Source organism: Rhinoderma darwinii, chromosome 4 (assembly GCF_050947455.1).
Source record: "Rhinoderma darwinii isolate aRhiDar2 chromosome 4, aRhiDar2.hap1, whole genome shotgun sequence".
Lineage (NCBI taxonomy): Eukaryota > Metazoa > Chordata > Amphibia > Anura > Rhinodermatidae > Rhinoderma > Rhinoderma darwinii.
Window position 1 is genome coordinate 200,989,672 of NC_134690.1, and position 25,762 is coordinate 201,015,433.

Consider the following 25,762-nt stretch of genomic DNA (forward strand, 5'->3'; position numbering starts at 1 on the left):
TTGAAATCAATGGTGATGGAGACGGAAACCTCTGGTGTCAGTTTGTCTCTGCTCAGGGTCCCGTTCTGACGGAAAGCTCAGACGGAACGTCAGAACGGGACCCCAACGCAGATGTGAATGAAGCCCTAGTGTGTGGAATAGATGGGTCTTTACAAAGTGGAAATGTTACAATTCGTGAGTGTCGGAAACCTGTCAGTAGGTTTGGAGCCCCTATGCCCCTGGCATGCCGTTATATGGTTTATTGCACCAAACCTGCTTACCTCATAAACCGACATCAAGATGAGACCGGAGTGGCACCGGGCCCATGCGCATGGCACACGGTTAGTCGAGGACAGTTCACTGCGCCTGTACTGTCCGCGACTAAATATATGGCAGGTGCCGCCGGACGCTCTTTGGTAAGTTGTAGGTCACTTTACTAGTTATTCCCGAATTGTCTGTTTTCGACGTGGGCAGGTTTGGAGTATTAAACCCCGGCTGCATAATGGCATGCCGGTGGTGTAGTGTCTCCAAACCGGCTGACATGCTCCCTGTAAATGTATAACAACCAATGATGATGTCCAAATTAGACTACGTTCACACCTGCTTTTTCATTTCCATTGTTCTGCTTTGCGTTGTCATAGGAGCAGAAAATGTAAAATGACAGGATAACGTATCTGTTGCACAAGGGACATCAATGGCGCCCAACGTACACCGTTGACCTATATTGGGTTCTGTCGTGGTTTCCATCTGAGACCGTCGGGGCGTATGGATCCTTCCTGAGTGGGTTGGCTTGGGCTCTACTTTCTCAATTGTGTGCCCAGCAGAGCACCTGACCAGTGTCTGCGCCATCTCTGCTGCAGAATGAAGGCCCTTGGTGCCCTCTGTAAAAATACATATAAGGGGTTACATATACTTGCACACTAGAGCTTGAGAAAGTCCTTATCTATTCCGAGGACTGTATGTTGTGTTTTTTGAATGTGGGAACAAGAAAGGTGTTTTTGTGTTTTGTCTCGCTGCTTCTATGTAGATTATTCAGGGTTTGCTTTGATAATATTGCATCTTCCCTGGCATTCTATTGTTGGCATTAGCGGTTTGTGCTGCTGCAGCCTAATATAAGGATGTGGTTGGAAATGGACATCACAAAGGATCCTATTTTTGTCTTGACTCATCTGTCGCCTGTGATAAAATATCATATTGTAGGGACATGAAATTGCTGCATGTTCTTTAGCCACTTGATTTGTCATCTATTGCATCCTTTATGGTTTTCTTCCTATCCATAATCCCATTGTCTTCAATGTACATTTAATGGCTGATTCTATAATAAGTGATGAGCTGCTGCCGTTTATCTGATCTGTATGTTCACGATATGACTTGATCACCGGTTATAGGGACCTCCGCTCGAGGGTCTGGTAATATACACGTGTGTATGGCCGGGAAATGAACTTCCTGTGAATGTATCCCAAAACTACGGACAAGATGTGTAAACCATCTATACTCTCCTGTAGCCGCAGTCCCTGAGATCAGCCCTATGGCCCTGTTCACAAAGCGTTTTATGCAGGCAGAAGAAATCTTCCTCGGAATTCCTTCAGGAATTTTGAGGTAGATTTTGAACTGCCTTCACTTATTTTTTCGCAGTGTCTTTCGCCCCTGGCCATTTAAGCCGTGGGCAAAAACACAGCGAAAAACGCTCCGAAACAAACTCATGTTTTTTCTGCCTCCCATTGATTTCAATGGGTGGTCAGAGACGGCCAGTGTTGCAATAAAGGACATGCCGTGTTTTTTTATTTTTTTTATACTGAAAGCAGCCGAAAGCCGTCTGGGAAAAACACGCCTCTGTCACCCATTGAATTCAATGGGGGGCAATTTTAGGTGTTTTTTTGGCGCTGATTAGACGTGGTTTCTACGTCAAAATGAACCGATCCTATATGTGCTCTGTTATATGTAAAATCATATTTATAATCATAGAACCCTTGTGAAGGTGTCTTTAGGATATGTGAATTGGTCATATTCTATGTCAGAGGACAGACAGCCAGTAATATAATTTATTGGTTTACTTTTATTAACCTTTATTTGGAGGGTAATAGAAAAAAAACCAGCAGTTTTGCCACTTTTTTGTGTCTTAAATTTATGCCGTTTACCCTGTGGTATAAATAACACAATAACTTTATTCAGCGGGTTGCTACGATTGCAACGATACCAAATTTATATAGGTTTTGTGTGTTTTACTACTTTTACACAGTAAAAACACTTTTTTCCAAATGATTTGTTTTTGTGTCTCCATATTTGAAGAGCCATAACTTTTTTTTTTTCCGCCGATGCGGTTGTATGAGGGCTGCTTTTTGCGGGTAGCATTGTGCAGTACATGCAACTTTTTGATCACTTTTTCTCACATATTTTTAAGGCAGGACTCACAGAAAACAGCAATTTTTGCATTGTTTTTTAGCTTATTTTTACGGCGTTCGCCGAGCGGGTTAAATAATGAAATAACTTTATAGCGATACTGGAGTCCCCGACCAGAGTATCGGAAGCACTCTGGCCGATGATTCCAGCCTTGGGGAAGCTCCTGACATTGCGGTCCATATATGCACAGTGATGTCAAGAGCTTTGCAATGCCGGAGTCCCTGACCAGAGCATCGGATTCACTCTGGCCGGGGATTCCGGCTCTTCACTATCCATATATAACTAGTTACGCCAGGAGTTTTGCGATGTCGCAGAAAGACACCACCGCAAGGCGGCCTTATATACCCAGTGAAGGAACTTTTAAAGCAGAGTACCCGGCTACTGTGAATTAGAGTTGTCACGATACCAGAATTTGGACTTCGATACCGATGCTTCGTGTAGTATTGCGATTCTCGATACCAAAACGATACTTTGCCAACAGTAATAGAAAAAAAAAAAGTTCTTCCATCTTCTGATGTGGGGCACGTGGTGATGCCTAATTCTGAACCTCCATGTGCCTCACATTAAGTGAAAGAATGCAGTTTTTTTTTGTTTTTTTTACAGCGTACACATCATAAATGACGCTATAAATTTGTTGTGCAGGTTATTACAGCCACGATGGTACCGAATATGTGTTTTATGTATTGAGAATTTTATATATTTTTTAAAAAATATTTTTTTTAATATAACTTTGTTTTTGGTTTTTAAACTTTAATGTACTGCATCTATGAGCCAGTACATTATGGTATGTCCCTTGATGGCGTCACAGGAATTCCCTGTGAGGCGATCTAAGGTGCACATGCCTTGTCATTTACCCCTTGAATGCTGCGGTCAGCTTTGATCACAGCATTCAAGGGAATAGCAGCGGAGATCAGAGGTTTGTCTGATGGCTGCCGTTACAGCAGGAGCTGTGTAATGTGTAATACAGCCATTGGCCCGCTCCTGACAATGTGTGTGTGTGTGGGGTCAGCATGATGTGATGAAGACACAACATGGGGGTATTTTGCAGTGCGCCCGCCATGTTCTCTGTTTTCGGCACTGGCCGCATCACTTCATGCTCACCCGCACGCACACTTGCCAGGAGCGGGGCAATGGCTGATTTACACCGCCGAAGCCCCGCTCTGACTACATTCACGTATTACAATATTTTAATGCATCTGGCAACCCTACTTTGAATGGCTACCTTATGGAAGCTCCAGTGACGTAGCTTCCCCGAGCACAGATAGCAGCTAGGGATTTCAGCTGTAAAGATATTGCGGGGGCTAAGGCAGGCAGTGCAGCCTCTGATGCATCGAGAAGCTGCAGCAACAACTGTCCATATACAGATAGTTAACGTCTCTGGAGCTTCCCGACGCATACGTGCAACGGAGGCCACACTGTGGCACCGGCCACCAATAGGACTCCATGTTAAAAGAAAAAAAAAAAGTATAATGAAGTATGCTAGTCCGAGGGAGGTTAATCATAGGGCTAAAGCGCAGTGTGGAAGGGGCCTCCGCTGAACTTTCTCGCTTCGTCAAACATCAAACAAGTAAATTAAAATGATATTAATGGCATATTTCTTTCAGATCAAGTAAAAATCACGTTTAGTACTTTGTTTTTCCTCCTTTTGGCTTTTTATGATGGCCTGGATTCTGTGAGGCATTGACTTCACTAAAGATTAATAATAATAAACTGGTTCCAACTTTCTGGAAAAACGGTTCGTGGATCAGCTTTGTAGGATGGGGCCTTGTCATGGACCAATTTTTTAAATATCTGCCATAAATTTTCGAACAGATTGAGTTTCCGACCGTTTACTGGCCATGTTACTGTGTTGATATGTTTTTCCTGAAGAAAAGTTTTAACTCTTTGCTAAGTGTTAGGCTAAGTTCACACTACCGCTCATATATGTTTAGCTCTCTTCCATCAGTGGAACAGAAGGATCGAAAGATTAAACGGAATGCGACGGGACCGTTAGAATTACAATTGATTTCGATGGTAAAACTTTTGTTTCAGTTGCTTTCTGTTTGTCTCCGTTCGCTAGGCTTCCGTTTTTTTGACAGATTCAAAAGTGCAGTCTGCAGAACTTTAGTTTCCCTGAAGAAACAAAACGGAAACCCAGTGAACGAAGATCAACTGAAACAAAAGAATTACCATTGAAATCAATGGTGATTCTAACAGAACCGTTTATTAAGGGTATGTTCACACGGCTTATTTTCAGCAGTTTTTTGGGCCGTAAACGCCCTGAAAAAACGCTAAAAATACGGAAGCTGAACGCCTCCAAACATCTGCCCATTGGGAATAACGGCGTTTCGTTCCCTCGGGGCGTTTTTTACGTGTCTGTAAAAAAACGCCCCGTAAAAAAAGTGCATGTCACTTCTTGAACCGTTTTTTTCCATTGGGTCAATAGAAAAACCGCTCCAAAAAAGGCTGTAAAAAATGGCTGAAAATCAGAGGCAGTTTTCCCATGAAACAGCTCCGTATTTTACTGCTGTTTTTAGTCTAGCGTGTGAACGTACCCTTAATCTTTCGATCCTCTCTTCCTCTGACGAGAGAGAGGTAAACGTATACTAATGCTAGTGTGAAAGAAGCCTTAGAGTATGTTCACACAGAGTTTTTTTGCAGGCAGAAAATCCTGCCTCAACATTCCGTCTGGAATGTTGAGGCAGATTTTGATCTGCCTGCACGCCATTTGCCGCGTTTTTCGCTCGGGGCCATCGGGCAAAAGCGTGGCAAAATACGCTTTCTTTACCTCCCATTGATGTCAATGGGAGGTCAGAGATGTAAACGCCTGAAGATAGAGCATGTCGCTTCTTATTCCCGTGAGACGGTTTTTCCGCTCGCGGGAAAAAAGCGCCTCTCATTGAAATCAATGGGAGGCATTTCCGGCCATTCTTTGTTGCGTTTTCCAACGCGGTTGCGGCGTCAAAAAACAGTGTGAACTGGCCCATAGTCCTGAGATCAGACCGGAGCTCCTTTCTCAATAACAGAAGTTGTCTAAGATCAAAAACTGCACATAATACATTGATGTACAGAACTCTGCGCTACAGACTAGGGCTGGGCAATTAATAAAAAAAAAAAAAGTCTAACTGAAATTCAGCGCAATTAACTGTTGTCCGCTTGCGCAGATCAGGTTCTTGGATTATTTATTGCCGGTTTCAACTGTATCTGTCTCCTCAGCATTGCGCGGTCTGCTAACTTGACTGTCATTTTTAGTTTAGATTTGCCTAAAATGGAGGATGAAGATATAAGTGAACGGAAATTAAAGATTGCCTCCATTTTGGATAAAGTTAAAAGCTTCAAGACTAAGTATGGAAATGACGATAATTGGATGGATGAGCGAACGTTTACAAAATCATCTGCTGACACCACAGGTAAGCACAGGTATCGGGTATAGATTTGGTCCACTGTCGTCTGAGCCACATACTATACAGTGTTTCTTGGGTCTTGCGTGGGTTTTATGTGCTACGTTTTTAGAAATACTTTGATAATTCACCAACTAGATTTTGCATGTTTAAGGCACTGTTGACATCTGCGTTGGGGTCCCGTTCTGACGTTCCGGAGGTTTCCATTAGAACAGGCCCCCGTTCAGACACAAACTGACACCTATGGAAACCAGAGGGTTCCGTCTCCATCACCATTGATTTCAATGTTTCCGTTTCTTTTTTTATGCACCGGATCAGTCGACTACGCTATTGCTTCCGGCAAAACGACTGATCCGGTGCATAAAAGAGGCAAACGGAAACCAGGGACATCGGCTCCGTCACCATTGAAATCAATGGTGATGGAGACGGAACCCTCTGGTTTCCGTCGGTGTCCGTTTCTGTCTGCTCGGGGTCCCGTTCTAACGGAAACCTCGAATGTCAGAACGGGACCCCAACGCAGATGTGAACAGAGCCTTGGGTATATTGAACTACTTTAAATGGTCTTTTTAAAGAGGACCTGTCACTAAGTCCTAGAATCTAATTTACACGTTACCTCTAGCCGTCTTCTTCCATGTTTACATGGCCCATTTTTTTTTTTTTTCTCCTTCTCCCCCTATTTGGTAGCTATTATCCCCCGCTCTTTTGGTGCCCAATATGTAAATTCACTGTAGTTAGCCAACTTCAATGAATCTGCCTGTGTGGAGCCATTTTCACAGCCTCACACTGTCCTAAAATTTTTGCCGCCATCCCAATTTCATCAATTTTTGCATATTTTTCAGACTATAAGACGTACCCAGGTTTTAGACAACAGAAAATAGGGAAAAACTTAATATTTTACTTCTTTTACAATCAAAAAACTGTTGGTTAAAAAAAATTATTTCTTCAGTTTCACCATAATTTTATATTTTTCCATCGTTTGAGTCGTTTTTGTAGGGTGAGCTGTAGTTTTTATTAGCACCATTTTTTTGGTACATACGATTTATTTTTTTTCACTTTTTTTAGATTTCCTTTTTAGGCTGAGTTCACACGTTGCAGATTTGTCGCAGATTTAGTTGCGGTTTTGACGCAGATCTCACCCTTTTGCATTGCAAAGTGTAAAATCTGCGCTGAAAATCTGCGTGAAATCCGCGACGTGTGAACTCAGCCTTAGTGCTATGGTGACCAGAAGACAAGGATTCTGGTGTCTTTCATTTAATTTTTTTTACGCTGTTCACTGTGTGAGTCAAATAATGCTGAATTGTAATAGTTTCAGACTTTTACGAATGCAGCGATACCAATTAGTGAATTAGTAGTGAATGGCAGTTCCAGAAGCAGGTTAGCATGCAAGCTATGCTGTTTCTGTAACTACTATTCAGTTCTATGGAAGTTACGGAAACTGCGTAGCTCAGCGAGTTATGCTGTTTCCGTAACTCGATAATGTAACCAGGAAGTGGCCATAAGACAGCGGAGCCAGGTAAGATATAACGGGGTTTAGGGGGACCAGTTCTAGAGATAGATGCGGGTTCCAGAGGTGGGACCCGCATCTGTCTGAGGGCGGATTCACACGAACGTGAATTGCGTCCGTGCAGGCCGTGTGTGGTTTTCACACGGCACGCATGGACCAATAGAAGTCTATGGGCCAGTACAGACAGTCCGTGCTTTTTGCGCAGCGTTTGTCCGCTGCGTAAAAAGCGCGATACGTTCAATAACTGCGTATTTCGCGCATCACGCACCCATTGAAGTCAATGGGTGCGTGAAAACCATGCAGGTCGCACGGAAGCACTTCCGTGCGAACTGCCTGTTTCGCGCAACAGCTGTCAAAAGGATGAATGTAAACCGAAAAGCACCACGTGCTTTTCTGTTTACAAACATCCAAATGGCATGTCATAATGATGGCGGCTGCGCGAAAAGCATGCAGCCGCGCATCATATGATGCTGCCTCACGGAGCAGGTAAGTGGCTTTTGCGGTCAATAGCATTTAAGTAAACGGCCAGGAACAGCGCCATCGCTGTTCCTGGCCGTTAGAGCAGCGTGCCAGAAGCTGACATCTGCAGTGTATGGAGCGGGCTCAGCGTGTGAGCCCGCTCCATACATCATCTGCTCCATGATGTGCCGACACATCACGGGTCGGGAACGGGTTAAGTAAGGACTGGTCAGGCGGCCCGGCGTTGCTGGGTCCCTTGACGGCCGACTATAAGACGCAGGGACTTTTTAGCAAGATTTATTCGCTAAAAACTGCGTCTTATAGTCTGAAAAATAAGGTAAATGTTTCAGATCATCAAACTAGTTTTAATCTTAGTGACAGATAATTTTTGTTTTAATTTAGAATTTTTCCATTGACAGCCATTTAAGGGCTTGTTTTTTTGTGGTACGAGTTTTAACCCTTTCACTGCCAGGGGTTTTTGGACATTTTGCACCTCTCGTAGCCAAGACAATTGTCACGCTTTTTTTGACATTTAGAAATAAAACCTAAATAACACAATAAACCCTACTACTATATACTCAATAATACTAAACCCCCATACCTATATATTTTCTGCAAAAATTGAACGCAACATGTAAACACAGCCTAACCCAAATTAATCATCGCAATTGCCTAAACTTAAAGGGATTCTGTCACCAGTTTATTAATTCCCTATCTCCTAAATAATCTAATAGGCGCTTTGCTGCTGATAACTACAGTGTGATTAGTTTTGTTTAAAAAAAAACAAACCTTTTATTTGCAAAGTTATGAGCATTTTTCTAAATATGCTAATGTGGCTCTAATACCCAAATAGGAGGTGACTCTTTCTTTTCACTCTGGGCGGTGTAATGTTTTCTGTATGACTCTGTCCAATAAGCATACAGCTTCACCCCCTTCCCTGCCCAGCAACACAGTGTGATCATATAGTATACACCTTCCATTCCCGACAGTGTATTCAACTGGTGATACCTCCGGTTGTGTCACAGCTAGAAAGCTATGAAATATTAGAATCTCTTCTTTCATATGCCTCCAGAAGTGCTGTTCTAGGTGGTCCATAGCACGGGATATGGCTGTTTGAATTGATCCCCCTTCCCTCTAGACCAGACATGGGCAAACTACGGCCCGCGGGCCACATACGGCCCGTTAGGCTTTTTAATCCGGCCCGCCGAACTTGTCCAAGATATATCCGTCCTCAGCAGCTGCTAGTTCGCGCAGGAGGACGGATATATCCGTCCTGTGATCGCGCGGGTACTGACAGTTTACCCACGCGATCAGCGGCAGGAGCACGGCTGTTATACACAGCCTGGCTCCTGCTGCAACTGCCGGAATCGAAGCACGCGCCGATTCCGGCAGTTTAACCCATTAAATGCCGCTGTCAACAGTGACAGCGGCATTTAATGTGTTTGACAGAGGGGGGAACTCCCTCTGTCTCCCGATCGGCGCCCCCGCAAACAAATCGCGGGTCGCCGTCGGGTTTCCATGACAGCCGGGGGTCTAACAAAGACCCCCAGGTCTGTCTTCAGCATCTGCCTGTTAGGCGATGCCAGAGGCATGACCTAACAGGTTGCCTGTCAGTTTTACACTGACAGGCAATAATGCTTTGGTATACGAAGTATACCAAAGCATTATATATGCGATCGGCATATCGCATAGTGAAGTCCCCTGGTGGGACTAAAAAAAAAAAAGTAAAACCGTTAAATAAAGTTTGTGAAAAAAAAAATAAAAAAAATTACAGTCAAAGTCAAATAAAACTACTTTTTTGCCCCAAAAAGTGGTTTTATTTAATAAAACGGTCAAAACAAATCACACATACACATATATGGTATCCCCGCGATCGTAACAACTTGACCAATAAAATGAACACATTAATTAAACCGCCGGATGAACGGGGTCCAAAGAAAACGCAAAAAACAACGGCAAAATTCTCTCTTTTCTCCCATTCCCCCCATAAAAAATAAAATAAAAGTTCATCTATAAGTCCTATGTACCCCAAAATAGTACTAATGAAAACTACACATTGTCCCGCAAAAATCAATCCCACGTACGGCCACATCGACGGAAAAATAAAAAAATTACGCCTCTTGGAACGCGGCGATGCAAAAACAAGTAATTTTTTTCTAAAAGGGTTTTTATTGTGCAAACGTAGAAAAAACATATAAAACCTTTACACATTTGGTATCCCTGTAATCGTGCCGACCCGTAGAATAAAGGTAACATGTTATTTACGCTGCATAGTAAACGGCGTAAATTTATAACGTGAAAATTAATGCTGGAATAGCTGCTTATTTTCAATTCTCTCCTAAAATAAAGTTAATAAAAGTTAATCAATATGTTATAAGCATCTAAAAATGGTACAATTACAAAATACAACTCGTCCCGCAAAAAAACAAGCCCTTATACGGCTATGTCGACGGAATAAAAAAAGAGTTACGACTCTTGGAATGCGACCGTGGAAAAACAAAAAATAATCCTTGGTCATTAACGTGCAAAATGGCCCGGTCATTAAGGGGTTAATGTGGCGCGTATTTCTCTTTATTTCACTTTAATTTTCACTTCGTTTCACGTCACCATTAAGCCCTTCGGTTTTCAAAGAGTACAATATCAGCCGTCACTTTGCCACGAAGCATGCAAACTATGCTAGCAAGCAGTCAACACAAGAACGGGCGGCTACTGCTCAGAGGTTGGCAGCTAATTTACAGAGTCAACAGAACTTTTTTCTTGATAAATCACAGTGCGTATGTTATTTTAATCTATTTACATTTCCTCCTCCCAGTATCTGCGAAATAGTATGTAAATGCCATATCTTGCATATTCCTTGAGACAAATTTATTAACTGATAAGGGCTATTTTTCACATTTGAAAGACAGTTAATAAATTGGGTTGTAGTGTTCTTACTGTGCTATGAGGTTTGCACACACTACATTTAATGCTTTAGTATATCCGGCCCAAACACTCCCTCCAAATGCTCCTGGCCCGGCCCCTCTGTCAAATTTTAGAACCCATTGTGGCCCGCGAGTCAAAAAGTTTGCCCACCCCTGCTCTAGACTGTCTCATAATGTGTGAAGCAGCTTCATGCTGATAGGACAGTGTCAGAGGCTGTGAGGAGGCTCCACCTAGGATAATCGCTGCTGTTACCTCCCCGTTGTCGAATAAAGGCTCATTTATATATTTAGAAAAAAGCACATAACTTTCAAAATAATCATATTTTAGCATCCGTGTTGTGTTTACGCTGAGGGTTTCCGTCAGAGGAACCCCTCAACAGAAAGGCAAATAAAAACCATAGTCAACTGCGCTTTTGTTTCCTTCAAAAGAACCAAAGCCCTTAAAGAACGGTGACAAACGGAAACCATTAGCAAAGTATCCGTCACAATTGAGATCAATGATGATGCAAACGGAAGCTGACACAACCCCTTAACGAAAACACAATGCTGACGTGTACGCAGCCTAAACGTTTTGGAACACCATTTTCCATAGCATTATCCGTGTCACAGCACCTATTAGCTAGGAGATAGGGTATTACTAACTAGTGACGGAGCCTGTTTAACCCCTTAATGACCGCCGATACGCCTTCTCACGGCGGTCATTAGTGGGCTTTAGGGTATGTTCACACGGCCAAATTTCAGACGTATACGAGGAGTATTATGCCTCGTTTTACGTCTGAAAATACGTCTCAAATACGTCGGCAAACATCTGCCCATTCATTTGAATGGGTTTGCCGACGTACTGTGCAGACGACCTGTTATGCAAGAGGCATGGCCTAGCAGATGCCTGTCTGTTTTAAACGGACAGGCAGTAATACACCGCAATACAGAAGTATTGCAGTGTAATATGCGATCATCCGATCGCTTTTATAATAAAGTCCCCTAGTAGGACTAGTAAAAAAAAGTTTAATAAAGTTTAAATAAAAATGTGATGAAAAACCCACTTTTTCCCCTTACAAAATGCTTTACTATTAACATAACAAAAATAAAGCAAAAAGTTACACATATTTGGTATCGCCGCGTCCGTAGCGACCCAGACTATAAAGCTATTACATTATTTAACCCGCACGGTGAACGCCGTAAAAAATGTAATAAAAAACAATGGAAAAATTGTTGATTTCTGTTAATCCTGACTTAAAAGAAATATGATAAAAAGTGATCAAAAAGTCGCATCTACTCCAAAATGGTACCAATAAAAACATCAAGTCTTCCCGCCAAAAAAAAAAAACCCTCGTACAACTGCATCGGTGCAAAAATAAAAAGTTATGGCTCTTCAAATATGGAGACAAAAAAACATATAATTTTGAAAAAAAAAAAGTAGTAAAACATACAAAACCTATACAAATGTGGTATTGTTGCAATCGTAACAACCCGTTGAATAAAGTTGTGTTATTTATACCACACGGTAAACGGCGTAGATGTAGGACGCAAAAAAGTGGCGACATTTCAGGTTTTTTTTTGTCTATCCCCTCCCCAAAAGTTAATAAAAGTTAGTCCATAAATATGTACCCCAAAATGGTGCTGTTAAAAATACAACTTGTCCCGTAAAAAACAAGACCTTATACAGCTATGTCGACGCTAAAATAAAAAAGTTATAGCTTTTCGAAAGTGACGATAGAAAATTTAAGAAATGGCTTGGTCATTAGGGCACAGAATGCAGGGGGAAGGGGTTAAAATGCAATAAGGAACGTTTTTTTTAAAAAAAAAAAAATTGTGGTGACAGTTAGTGGACGAAAATGTATTTTTTGATTGACTGAAATCTTTTCCATCCCTCAGGAATATATTAGAAATTATTCTCTAGGTATAATTGTTATTTCTATGACTAGTGTGTAATGGGTATTGCTAAAGGAGGAGTCGGCAGATTTTACGCTAAAAATTGGATAAAACATGCAAGCTTTATTGATGATTGCGTGTGATTCAAGTGCCCACGGACTTTGGCCCCGGGGAAGCCCCAAATATCACTGTCCATATATGGACAGTGATGTCATGGACTTCTCCATGGTCGATATCCATGTCCACAGCGTTGCTGACGCTTTAGCCGGGGACTCCGGCTTCACAAAGCTCCTGACATTTCTGTCCATGTCTGGAAAGTGACGTCAAGAACTTCCCCAGTGTCAAAGTCCCTGGCTGAAGAACTTGCGATGCTGTGTCGTGAACCCTGGCATTGTTACACCTAACATCACTGTCCATATGAATAGTGACGTCAGGAGCTTCCCCCAAGCACAGCGCTTCAGGTAGCGCTCTGCCTGGGGAATTTGGGCGACGTATCCCACTGCATGCCTATACGGTGGGAAAACTTTTGCAGCCTTCAAACAGAGATATATGCTGCGAGTCCTCCTAACGTATACCTGTGACAGAAGGCAAAAATGTCATGTAAAGGGTTTTTAGACTTCAGCATGCGGTTGTTGGCTCGCTTATGCAATACACTGCAATACTTTATAGTAAAGCAAAGATAAAAGGTAATACATAAAAGAGAACATGTCCGTAGATTTGGAGCCACTAATCCACCAGCATGGCGCGTTATGCATATTCTCCCACTTTAAAAAAACGGATGTTTAGGGAATAGTTAGTAAAGTAAATGACAACTTTCCAATATGAGACTGGGAGCAGTATCGGGAGCATGACGCAGATAACCGTGCACTGCAAATGCGTAGTGTGGCGAGATGTACTGTCCCCTGCTTCATGTGTACAATTCACATGCGCCCGGTGCCGCCCAACTCCTTTCGGTAAATTGTAATCTACCTTTTTCCCCTAAACGTCCATTTTTGAGGTAGGCAGGTTTGGAACACTAAGCCCCAGCTGTTTAACGGCATGCTGGCTTTTTAGTGGCTCAAATCTACTGATAGGTTCCCTTTTAAGCCTTGCCCCGGCAAGACTTCATAATAGAGCACTGATGGCAGGCCTCGAGGCCATCAATAAGCATCTCGTTTGTGAACTGATGAGTCAAAGGTGGAACTTTTTGGAAGACATGGGTCTCTTTATACAGTATTTGACGTAAAACCACCATAAAACTTCATACTAACTGTCAAACGTGGTGGTGGTGGTGGTGGTAGTAAACTCGTCTGGGGTGCATTACTTCTGCAGGACCTGGACAACTTGCCATAACTGATGGAACCATGAATTCTGCTTTATATCAGAAAATCATGAAGGAGAATGTCCGCTCGTCAGTTTGTGACCTAAAGCTGAAGCGCAGTTGGGTTGTGCAGCAAGACCATGATCTATAGCAGACAAGCAAGTCCACCCCTCAATGGCTCAAAAGAAGCAAAATGTTTGAGTGGCCGAGTCAAAGTTCTGACTTGAATCCCACTGAGATGCTGTGGCAAGACCTTAAACTGACGGTTCATACTCAAAAACCCTTCACTGTAGCCAAATAGTTATTCGGTTTAGGGGTGCAATTACTTTTCACATGGGGGATATTGGTTTTGATTACATCTTTATCCTCAATAAATGGAATGATCGTATAAAAGCTGCATTTTGTGATTATTCGTATAGTCTTTATCTTATATTAAAATTAGTTGAATGATCTGAAATGTTCAAATATGACAAATTAGCAAAATACAGGAAAAATTGTGAGGTGAAAATACTTCTTTACGGTATATCTTTTTACTGTAATATTTGTTATTTTAATTATTATTTTTATATAATGGTATATGTCAGCATATTTTTTTTGTCCAAAATATACATAGTCCTGATAAAATAACTATCGCTGTATTGCTTTACTTACTCACAGAGCACTCTGGTGTCTTTAATGATCTGTTTACACCAAAGACCGCTGAAGAATGGCTGATTTCCCTTTTAAGACTGGAGAGTACAGGCTTGCCACAGAGCGATGGGATACTGCTAAATAAACTGATCGACAATTACACTCAGGCTGTTGGAGCGCTTTCTCTACAAAAGCACAGCCATTGTGAAAGCTATGCTAAAATATTGGTTCGATTTGCAGAGTTGAAAGCGTAAGTCTGTGGTCTTATACAACCCCACCTTAATGTTATGTTTATATAATATGTCGCAGCTAATTGATGTGCAAGACTTTTTATAGGGGTATTACTGTATTAGACCTCTATGGCATATCCATGGAATATGCCATAAATGTCTAAAGGGTGCGGTTCTCCGCTTTGGGGCCCTCCCCTATCTCCAGAACAGGGGTCCCACCTGATAAGGCGACCACCGCATCCAGATGAAGAAGAATAATGGAAAGGTGGTCGGAAGTTACAGAAACCACCGAGCTCTGTGTGCTTGGCAATTTCCGTAACTCCTATAGATGTTAATAGGATTTACCAGGGATGTGGAGTAAATGTAACTACTATATTTGTACTTGCATCAATACTGTCTTTCTTTTCTCTCTAGTAGTTCTGAGATGAGTGTAGGCATGCCCAGTCTGCAATGAACCCCTTGGCAGTGGCACCATTTTCAACGGTGTTTGTTTGTGGCTTCTTCCCTTTTGAGACCTGCAGTGTGTTCAAACAGCAGTTTATGACCACTTATGGGGTATTGCTGTAATTGGGAGAAATTGCTTTTCAAATGTTGTGGAGCTTTTTCTGCTTTTATTCCTTGTAAAAATTTAAAATGTCCAAGTTTTATCGGAAAAAAAAATTAACTTTTCAATTTCATGGCCTAATTCCACAAATTTCGGCAATAAACCTGTGGGGTTAAAATGCTCACTATACCCCTCGATAAATTCCCTCAGGGGTGTTGTTTCCCAAATGAGGTGACTTTTGGGGGTTCCCACTCATTTGGTTCCGCAGGGGCTTTGCAATTGTGACATGGCGCCGCAAACCATTCCAGCAAAATTTGAGCTCCAAAAGCCGAATGGTACCCCTTCCCTTCTAAGACATGCTTTGGGTGTATTGCCTCATATGCAGTATTGCTGTTCTCAGAGGTTGCTTTACAAATTTTGTGGTGCTTCTCCTATTCTTTATTGTGAAAATGGAAAAATCTGAGCTAAAATTACATTTTAATACAAAAAAACATAGATTTTCATTTTCACGGCCTAATTCCACTAAAGTCAGCAAAAAACCTGTGTGGTCAAAATGCTCACTATACCCCTGGATAAATTCCTTGAGGGGTGTAGTTTCACAAATCACTTTTGGGGGTTTTACACTGTTTTGGTCCCACAGGGGCTTTGCAAATGCGTCATGGCACCCGAAAAACATTGCAGCAAAACTTGAGCCCCAGAAGCCAAATGGCGCTGCTTCCCTTCTGAGCCCTGCCATGTGTCTAACCAGCAGTTTATTACCACATATGGGGTATTGCCGTAATCTGGAGAAATAGTTTTTCAAATGTTGGGGTGCTTATTTGTCTTTTGTGCCTTGTGAAAAAAAAATCAGATTTTCTTTTTCACAGCCTTTTCCACTAAATTCAGCAAAAAAACCTGTGGTCAAAATGCCCACTACACCCCTTGATGAAGTCCTTGAGGGGTGTAGTTTTCCAAATGGTGTCTTTTTGGGAGTGTTTTCACTGTTTTGGCCCCACAAGACCTCTTCAAACCTGACATGGTGCCTAAAATATATTCTAATAATAAGAAGGCCCCAAAATCCTCTGAGTTCCTTTTCTTCGGAGGTCTGTGTTTCAGTACATAAGCACACTAGGGCCACATGTGGGATATTTCTAAAACTGCAGAATCTGGGCAATAAATATTGAGTTGCGTTTCTCTGATAACCCTCTGTTACAGAAAAAAAAGGATTAAATATGAATTTTTGAAAAAAAAAATGAAATTTGTACATTTCACCGCTACTTTGCTTTTATTCCTGTGAAAGTGGTCCACAGGCCAGATATTCGTATATTGTCGTCAATAGAATTTAGAAAAGAAAATCCTATTTTATACAATATATTCTAAAGCTGCACATGGTTTGTAGCAGTTGTTTATTTTTCCTAGTGCCCCCTATGCAGATAGGGTGATTGGTGGACCTTGGCTATGTGGCTGTATCCTGGTGTGAAACTACGTCCGACTCTAGCAGCTTCACATAGTCATGATATGGCCAAGGTGTCACCACTTAAAGGCTGTGTACACCTTTTGAAATAGTTTTTTTTGTTTTTTTTTACATAAAAATATTTCAAAGGTGTACATAGCTTTTAAATACAGCCAATAATGCATTAGTCTTAAGTGCAACATGTTGAAGATTTGTCAGTGACTGTTTTCTACGTATAGAGGGAGATATATATAGTTCAAGAGAAAAGTGGAGTAGTTGCCGATAGTATCCAATCAGATTTAACCTCATGTTTCAGAGGAAAATAAAAGCAGCAACCTGAATGGTCGCAATGGGTAACTACTCCACTTTCCTTCGCACCAGTTTGTGCTGATTGTTACACCTCTTAATCGTCATTCTATTTTTTATGTACTTTTTAGCATACTGGACACAGATGACGCACGTGACCAGTTCCAGCTTGCAAGATTAAACTGCAGAAAATGGGCTTTTGTGCATATTGCTTTTGCCCAGTTTGAGTGGTCTGAAGGTAACTTCTTTGTTTCTGTCTTGTTTAGCTCAGTGTGCACATGCATATTTTGGTTTAATGGAAACAGGTCTAATTCTATTTTTTTTTTAAGGATTTTGTTGCTTTATGGCCCATAGGACAACCTGTAAAACTGAGTAAGCAGCTAGAGAACTAGATGGTCCATGCCTGTTTTCAATATAAAAGTTGTAACAAAATTGATAAATGTTCGACGTGCTTATTTTGAAAGTTCAGCCGTATGTCTGCCACAGACGCATGCCTATACAGTTGACTCCCATTTAAAACTCAGCGGTAATGGAACGACTGCAGATTTGCGCCCTGGCTGCTCTTTTCGTCAATCTCGGCCGCTCACACGTTACCACCTAAACTTCTCATAATCTCGGCTGCTATATCAGCTGACTGGCACCATGGCATTGGACTCCGGGAGGGAGTTTCTCTTGTAGGCGGTGTTTTCTTTTTCTTCAGTGCGGGCTTCTGAAGGGGCGGTTCCTCTGCCTACTGCGTCGCTCCCTCAGCCAGACTCTAGGCGCTGGCCCCATTTTCAATGCTTCAATCTTCCCTGCTGCATCATTTTATACAGCCATCTTTGTCTACAGTCTGCTGCTGGTAGACACCGCACCAGGGGTCTGGTAGGGGCCAGGATTAGCGCTAATTATTTGTTTCCTTAGGGGGGGTCACTTTTTTTTTTTTTTTTTATTGGATGCAGCTTCCCAGGGACACTTTCCCTCTGACACTGTTGGCTGTCCACTTTTTTTCCATATCCCTTGTGACATGACTTCACCTCGGTAGGATTCCACTAGGCAGATAGCAGTCACTATAATTGTGGCTGATGTAATTTAAAAGTTTACATGTGGCCAGCCTTCCCTAGTCTGGCCACATTGTTTTCTACTCCGGGTCCCCCAGGATGACACCGTCTGAATGGGCCAGGTCTTTTGTTCAGACCTTGGGTAACGTTTCCAGACTCTCCTAATCCACGATTGAGTCTTTGTAACGCTTGCCTCCCCCCAAATAGCTGAACTCAAAGCTCTTCCTTCCTCTCGCTGTAGATCTCCTAAGAGGCGCAGGAGTACTAGGGACATCAATGGTGATGTTATTCCCAACCAGTGTCCGTCACCTTCCAACAATAAATCCTCTAATTTGCATTCAGGATCTGAGCATGACTTACAACTGACAGCTGCCATGCAGGCATTGATACGAGCTGTCTGTTTTTTCATGTAAAAGAAGATCCCATCGCCCCTTCTCAGGCACCATGACAACGCCAAAGGCTGTGCTTTCCAAATTCATAGCGCGTTTGAGGAGATTTTATGCGAGAAATGGAAGCATCCTGACTGGCGTATGTTTGTTTCATAACCTATTAATTCTATGCTTCATTTTCAGAAGTGCTTGATCTCTAAATGGTCTGGTTTTCATGTGGATCAGCCTAGGACACATTGGTCTAGGACAACCACCATTACACTGTAAAATGCGGCATCACTCAGTGACCCTCTTGACAAGAAGTTGTACTCCCAGACCCAGTCTCCATTAGTGGCCGCAGGTTCTGCTCTGTGCCCAGCCTTTACATTTTCCTGGCTAAGTAAGACTTGCTCGGTTTGGAGTAAACCGTGATATCTTGGAGGGTATGACGCAGCAAGATATGGCCGACCTTGCTTCTCAGGTTGTCAAAGTTCCTGTTTCAAGCTTCCCTCCAATCAGCACGCTTTTATGTCCGTGCACCTGCTAATTTGATTGCCATTCGGTCGTCTTTTTGGCTGAATTTTCTGGCAGACCAGGCTCCCGAAAAAGCCCTAGTTGGCGGCAGACTTTTTAGAAAATGTCTGGACATGATTACTTCTGAGGCTACTGGCGGTGAAAGTTCACTGCTCCTATAGAAGGTTGTTTCAGTGGTTCAACTCCAATATCTTTTACAGTACCAAAAAACTACGAATCAGTTCGTCCAATCCTGGATCTGAAGAAGTTGAACCACTTTATTCGCGTTCAGAGGTTTCGTATGGAATACCTGAGGTCGGTGGTGGGATGACTGGAACAAGGAGAGTTTCTCTCCTCTTAATTTTCGCAATGCATACCTCCACATTCCTATCACAGGAACACACCAGCACTTACTTCGTTTCGTGATAGGTTGTCAACATTTCCAGTTTGTCTCCCTCCCCTTTGTGCTCTCCACGACTCATTGGGTCTTCACCAAGGTCATGGCATCTCTCATGGCGCTTCTGTGCCAGGGGAGTCGCAATCATCCTTTTACCTGGACCACCTTGGTGGAGGCTTCCTCCAAACAGGACAGTCTGAAAACGTTGAAAAGGTTCGGCTGGATCATGAACAAATCCTCGCTAATTAGATCTCAAACATAAAGTATTTGGGAATAGCCTTCTACGCCAGGTCTGCAAGTGTCCATTCATAGATTGTAAACTCGTGCGAGCAGGGTCCTCAGTCCTCCTGTCTGAATTGTAACTTGGCTTTGTCACTATGTAATGTCTGCTATTGTCTGTTTATGTTCCCTCTAAATTGTAAAGTGCTGCGTAATATGTTGGCGCTATATAAAGATTATTGTTATTATCTCCTGGAGAACTAGACGAAGACCTTCGGGCAGAAGTGAATCTCCTTCGCCCAAACACCCCCTTTTCTATCTGCTTCTGCATGTGGGTGCTGGGCAGGAAGGTTTTGACCTTCAATGTATTTTCATATGCGCAATTTCTCTCCAGGGGGCGATCCTTTATCGATGAGACAAGTCTTAGATGTTTCTGGACAAGTTTATTCCCCTGTTCTCTCATTTATCAAGAGTTGTGCTGGTGGGAGTCCACGTCTACTATTGTGCTGGGGCAGTCTTTCTTCCCATTCAGTAGCTTGTAATCACAATGGATGCCAGTCTGTCCGAATGGGGTGCATTCTTTGGCCTCTACACGGTGCTTGGTTGACATTGACAGGAGTCATCCTTGCAGATCAGCCTTCTGGAATGGAGGGCTATCTTCCTGTCCTTTTCCGTTTGGAATCTCCTCCAGGGTCACTCAGTATCCAGATAGACAACTTCATGGCAGTTATCTATCTAAACCACCATGGTGGCATCAGGAGTCGAGCGGCTCTGTGCGAGTCCTGTAGGCTTTTTCTATGGGCGAAGTGCCATGTACCAGCACTGTCAACAGTCCACATACCAGGAGTGGACAACTGGGCTGCAGACTTCCTATGTTGGAAAAGTGGTCTCTTCACCCAGAAGTATTCAATCACCTCTGTCAGAAGTGGTGCACACCAGACGTGGATCTCTTTGCATCTCAATAACACCATCTCGGTTAGATATAGATCGATCTCGATCGATCTCTCTCTCTCTCTAGATCGATCTCTATATCGATCTCTATATCGATCTCGATCTCTCTCTGTCGATCTCTATCTCTCTCTCTGTCGATCTCGATCTCTCTCTGTCGATCTCTATCTCTCTCTCTCTCTCTCTCTCTCTCTGTCGATCTCTCTCTCTCTCTCTCTCTCTCTCTCTCTCTCTGTCGATCTCTCTCTCTCTCTCTCTCTCTCTCTCTCTCTATCTCTCTCTCTCTCTCTCTCTCTCTCTATCTCTCTCTCTCTCTCTCTCTCTCTCTCTCTCTCTCTCTCTCTCTCTCTCTCTCTCTCTCTCTCTCTCTCTCTCTCTCTCTCTCTCTCTCTCTCTCTCTCTCTCTCTCTCTCTCTGTCGATCTCTCTCTCTCGCTCTCTCTCTCTCTGTCGATCTCTCTCTCTCTCTCTCTCTCTCTCTCTCTCTCTCTCTCTCTCTCTGTCGATCTCTCTCTCTCGCTCTCTCTCTCTCTGTCGATCTCTCTCTCTCGCTCTCTCTCTCTCTCTCTCTCTCTCTCTCTCTCTCTCTCTCTCTGTCGATCTCTCTCTCTCGCTCTCTCTCTCGCTCTGTCGCTCTCTCTCTCTCATATAGCTCTCGCTCTCTCTCATATAGCTCGCTCTCGCTCTCTCATATAGCTCTCGCTCTCTCTCATATAGCTCTCGCTCTCTCTCATATAGCTCTCTCTCATATAGCTCTCGCTCTCTCTCATATAGCTCGCTCTTGCTCTCTCTCATATAGCTCGCTCTCGCTCTCTCTCATATAGCTCGCTCTCGCTCTCTCTCATATAGCTCGCTCTCGCTCTCTCTCATATAGCTCGCTCTCGCTCTCTCTCATATAGCTCGCTCTCGCTCTCTCTCATATAGCTCTCGCTCTCTCTCATATAGCTCTCTCTCATATAGCTCTCGCTCTCTCTCATATAGCTCTCTCTCATATAGCTCTCTCTCATATAGCTCTCGCTCTCTCTCATATAGCTCTCGCTCTCTCTCATATAGCTCTCGCTCTCTCTCATATAGCTCTCGCTCTCTCTCATATAGCTCTCGCTCTCTCTCATATAGCTCTCGCTCTCTCTCATATAGCTCTCGCTCTCTCTCATATAGCTCTCGCTCTCTCTCATATAGCTCTCGCTCTCTCTCATATAGCTCTCGCTCTCTCTCATATAGCTCTCGCTCTCTCTCATATAGCTCTCGCTCTCTCTCATATAGCTCTCGCTCTCTCTCATATAGCTCTCGCTCGCTCTCATATAGCTCTCGCTCTCTCTCATATAGCTCTCGCTCTCTCGCTCTCATATAGCTCTCGCTCTCTCGCTCTCATATAGCTCTCGCTCTCATATAGCTCTCGCTCTCATATAGCTCTCGCTCTCATATAGCTCTCGCTCTCATATAGCTCTCGCTCTCATATAGCTCTCGCTCTCTCATGAGAGATAGATCTCTTCCCTTCCACTCTTTGCAGGATCCCGGTGGCACCATACTGGCCTTGTTGGGCAGAGAACGCCGAACTAGTCGACCTGCTCGTAGACGCACCTTGGCGTCTTCCAACTCCACCTGACCTCCTCCCCCAATGTCCGCAATGCCACCCTACTTTAAATCACATACTTTTAAAAGCGTGGTTGTTGAAGACTAGGTTCTGAGAGCCCTTAGTCATGCTGAGCCAGTCATCCAGACCATGCTGAAGACTAGGAAACCTCACTCAGCTAAGGTCTATCACCGTACTTGAAAGGCTTATTCTTCCTTTTGTGAACAGTGTTTGTACCACATCTAGGATTTTGTTCTTTCTACAGTTAGGCCGGATTCACACGAGCGTTGTGCATCTCGAACGTGAAAAAACTGCTGTTTTTCACGTCCGAGGTGCATCCGTGCTCTGTGGGATGTAATATCATGCATCCTCCATAGACTAGAGTCTATGGAGGGATGCTTGAAGCGTTAAAAAATAGTAAATGTCCTATCTTCTCACGGACCCTTCACACGGTCTGTTCAAACGACGGCCGTGTGAGCGGTCACATTGAATTATATCTGTCCGTTTGACGGCTGTTGCCTCAACGGCCATCACACGGATGTTTAACACGTTTGTGTGAACAAGGTCTTAGGCCTTGATCTGTGACTTGGATTGCCTTCCCTTAAGAGTTAGATTTCTGCTCTGTCCATACTTTTTCAGCAGGTTTTGACCTTTTGCTCTCAAGTGAAGACTTTCCTGCGGGAGTGGCTCATTTGGTTCCTTCATTCAAGCATCCCACTGAGCCTTGGAATCTTAATTTGGTTTCGGGGTCTCTTCAGGCTGCTCCTTTTTAACCTTTTGAGGGATGTTTTGGTTTAGTGTCTCTTTTCCTGTAAGGTTGCTTTCCTGGTGGCAGTCACTTCCATTAGTCTGGTTTTGGGAATGGCTGCCCTGTCCTGCAAGTCTCCCTTTTTAGTCATCCATAGTAGTAAGGTAGTTTTCCGGCCTTTCCCATCTCTGCCTTCCATATCAATGACTAGGTTGTTCTCCCTTCCTTTTACCCCTCTCCATCTCCGATGGAACAGACTTTGCATCGCCTTGACATCTATCTGGCCACAACAGAGTCCTTTTAGAAGCTCCGATTTGCTTTTTGTCATTTCGGAGAGGCTAAATAAGGAAATGGCACCGTCCAAGGCCACCCATTGCTTGTTGGATCTGGTCTCTGATTTCATAAACCTATTGGTTCAAGGGTAAAGTTCCTCTCCATCGGGGTTACTTTCCTTTCTATTAGTTCTGTTGGTGCCTCCTGGGCTGTTTTTACGGTTTGTACAATAATCCTGTTTTTATTAATCTGAATAAAGGGCTCCATCTAAACTTAAAAGAAAAAAACCAAAAAGGTGTGTTTGTGTACTTATATGCATAATTATATTTTATTGGTTTGCTTAGTTATTTTGTTGGATACATTGTTGGTATTATCTTTGTGAAGACTTGGTGAATCTCCAAGTCTTCGTTCACATCTGCGTCAGGGCTCTAATCATGGGTTCCGTCTGAGCTTTTAGTCAGGGGAATCCAAACGGAAACCATAGGTTATTAAACCAGGTATTGGTACTTTTGGCAATGTGGGCAAAAAGTATTGCAGGCGTCTACCAGGAAATTTTAGAGCTCTTCATGCTTCCCTCTGCTGACAAGCTTTATCGAGATGCTGATATCATTTTCCAGCAGGACTTGGCACCTGCCCACACTGCCAAATGTACCAATACCTGGTTTAATAACCACAATATCACTGTGCTTGATTGGCCAGCAAACTCGCCTGACCTAAACCCCACAGAGAATCTGAGGTATTGTCAAGAGGAAGATGAGACACCAGACCCAACAATGCAGACGAGCTGAAGGCCACTATCAAAGCAACCTGGGCTTCCATAACACCTCAGCAGTGCCACAGGCTGACCGCCCCCATGCCACGCCGCATTGATGCAGTAATTCATGCAAAAGGAGCCCCGACCAAGTATTGAGGGCATATACTGTACATACTTTTCTGTAGGCCAACAGTTCGGTATTAAAAATCATTTTTGAAATTGGGCTTATATAATAATCTAATTTTCTGAGACACTAAATTTAGTTGTTTTAACCATGCAAGTTCTGTCAGTAAGTCAATTACAATATATCAGGTATACTATTAGATTAGCATAAGTGAGTGTCCATTGAAGTTTCCATTTTAGAGTATACCTTTTGTTAATGGTACGGGTGCTGATATCCCAACCAATCGATCGAAGGGGCTGAAGCAATTGGCTATCTTGCGTAGGCACTCATCGGTTTAAATTAGCGACAATACATGCTAATTGTAGCCGATGAGCCACTGTACTCAGCTAAACACTTCTGCCTCTTCTTTCTAGTGATTGGCAGGGGTCAAAGCACCCAGACCCTCACTAATAGAAACTTCTGACATGTCTCTGTTGTGTGGAGTTTCTAGCCTTGAAATAGTCCAGGAGAGCACTACATCAATACAGCAGCTCAAATACATTTTAAGTGGTTCGAAAGTAGAAGTTTTTTTAAGCACAATTCTAAACCTAATGTTATGGCCATCGTTTTGCCAGGAAACTTTAAAAAGAGCAAGCAGGTTCTCCAGCGAGGAAGGGAGAGCAGAGCAGTCCCAGCTGAAATGATCGAATTGGCTATGAGCAACTTGCAGTTGAAGAGACCTCGGCTGATCTCTGAAGAAGATAAAGAAAACTTGTCTTGTAAGTAACTGCGATATGAATGTGTTAAAGGAACCTGTCCGCAGTTTTAGTCTCAAACCTGATGACTGTGATAAAGGGGAGGGATTTCTAAACCTACCGCCGCACCGGGGGAATCAAACATCTATTTCTCGGACCGAGGAAAAAAAAAAGGATGTTTAAAATGCCCTTCCCTTTACCACTGTCAGCAGTTTTGAGACTGCAGATAGGTTCCCTTTAAGGCCCTGTTCACAGTGAGTTTTTTGCAGGCAGAAAAAAATCTGCCTCTGAATTCCTTCAGGGATTTTGAGGCAGATTTTGACCTGCCTGCGCTTTTTTTGCTGCTGTTTTGCGCTGCGTTTTTTATCCGCGGCCATGAAGCTATTGCGAGGAGTGCGGGCGAAAAACGCTCGGAAACTAGCGCCGCAGGTTTTTGTTGCCTCCCATTGATTTAAAAAAACAAAAAAAAGCTTCTGCCCTCTATTGAAATCAATGGAAAGGGGCAATTCCGGATGTTTTTTGGCGTTTATTTCTGCGTCAAAATTTGTGACAAACTCCATGTGAACAGGGTCTTAATCTTTAGATTGCGTTTGGTAATGTCATATGTTTAATTGATTTTGGTTTTCTTGCAGTGTCTTCGAGCCACACACATGGAGAAGATGTGCAGAGCTCTGTGCTTGGAGGGCCCCAGAGGATCCGCAATGACAGCTCCGAGGAGCTCTCTACCAACATGATTTTTTCATTCGGGTATCAAACTTCTGACTTGTCTCCTAAAATTTTATTTAAGTAAATTTTTCCCAGACCTAAACCGAGCCTTTTTTTTTTTCTTTTTTTTACTTTTGCAGACAAAAATTTAGCTCACCTGAGGAAGATGAAATTCCAAGGAAGCCTCTAGTGAATGTGCCTAACAGGGTAATGTTATCTTGTAGCATGCCCTATTTAATGCCACTGCTAATTTGTGATTGTACACTAATCATGCTTTATCTTAATGCCCGCTAGACATGTCAGTTTGGGAGAGTTCCTGTAGGGTCCTTAACTTCTCCAGAAGCTGGTGCCAGCATTATTGATACCTTTTCCAGCGCAAGTGTTAAAAGGTATGATATTGTTTTCTTTAT

At 43.0% G+C, this 25,762-nt stretch overlaps 1 protein-coding gene across 4 annotated transcripts in view; it reads left to right on the forward strand.

The window, feature by feature from the left end:
• Nucleotides 1–25,762, forward strand: part of TTK (TTK protein kinase) — an 83,041-nt gene that overhangs the window by 11,775 nt on the left and 45,504 nt on the right. For 3 of the 4 annotated variants that reach the window (XM_075862060.1, XM_075862062.1, XM_075862061.1), the window contains exons 2-8: nt 5,611–5,768; nt 14,473–14,695; nt 17,089–17,195; nt 24,528–24,671; nt 25,280–25,394; nt 25,493–25,559; nt 25,647–25,741. In XM_075862060.1, the coding sequence (XP_075718175.1) occupies nt 5,611–5,768; nt 14,473–14,695; nt 17,089–17,195; nt 24,528–24,671; nt 25,280–25,394; nt 25,493–25,559; nt 25,647–25,741 (909 nt within the window). The remainder of the gene's footprint in view (nt 1–5,610; nt 5,769–14,472; nt 14,696–17,088; nt 17,196–24,527; nt 24,672–25,279; nt 25,395–25,492; nt 25,560–25,646; nt 25,742–25,762) is intronic. The other variant, XM_075862063.1, reaches the window with a different exon arrangement.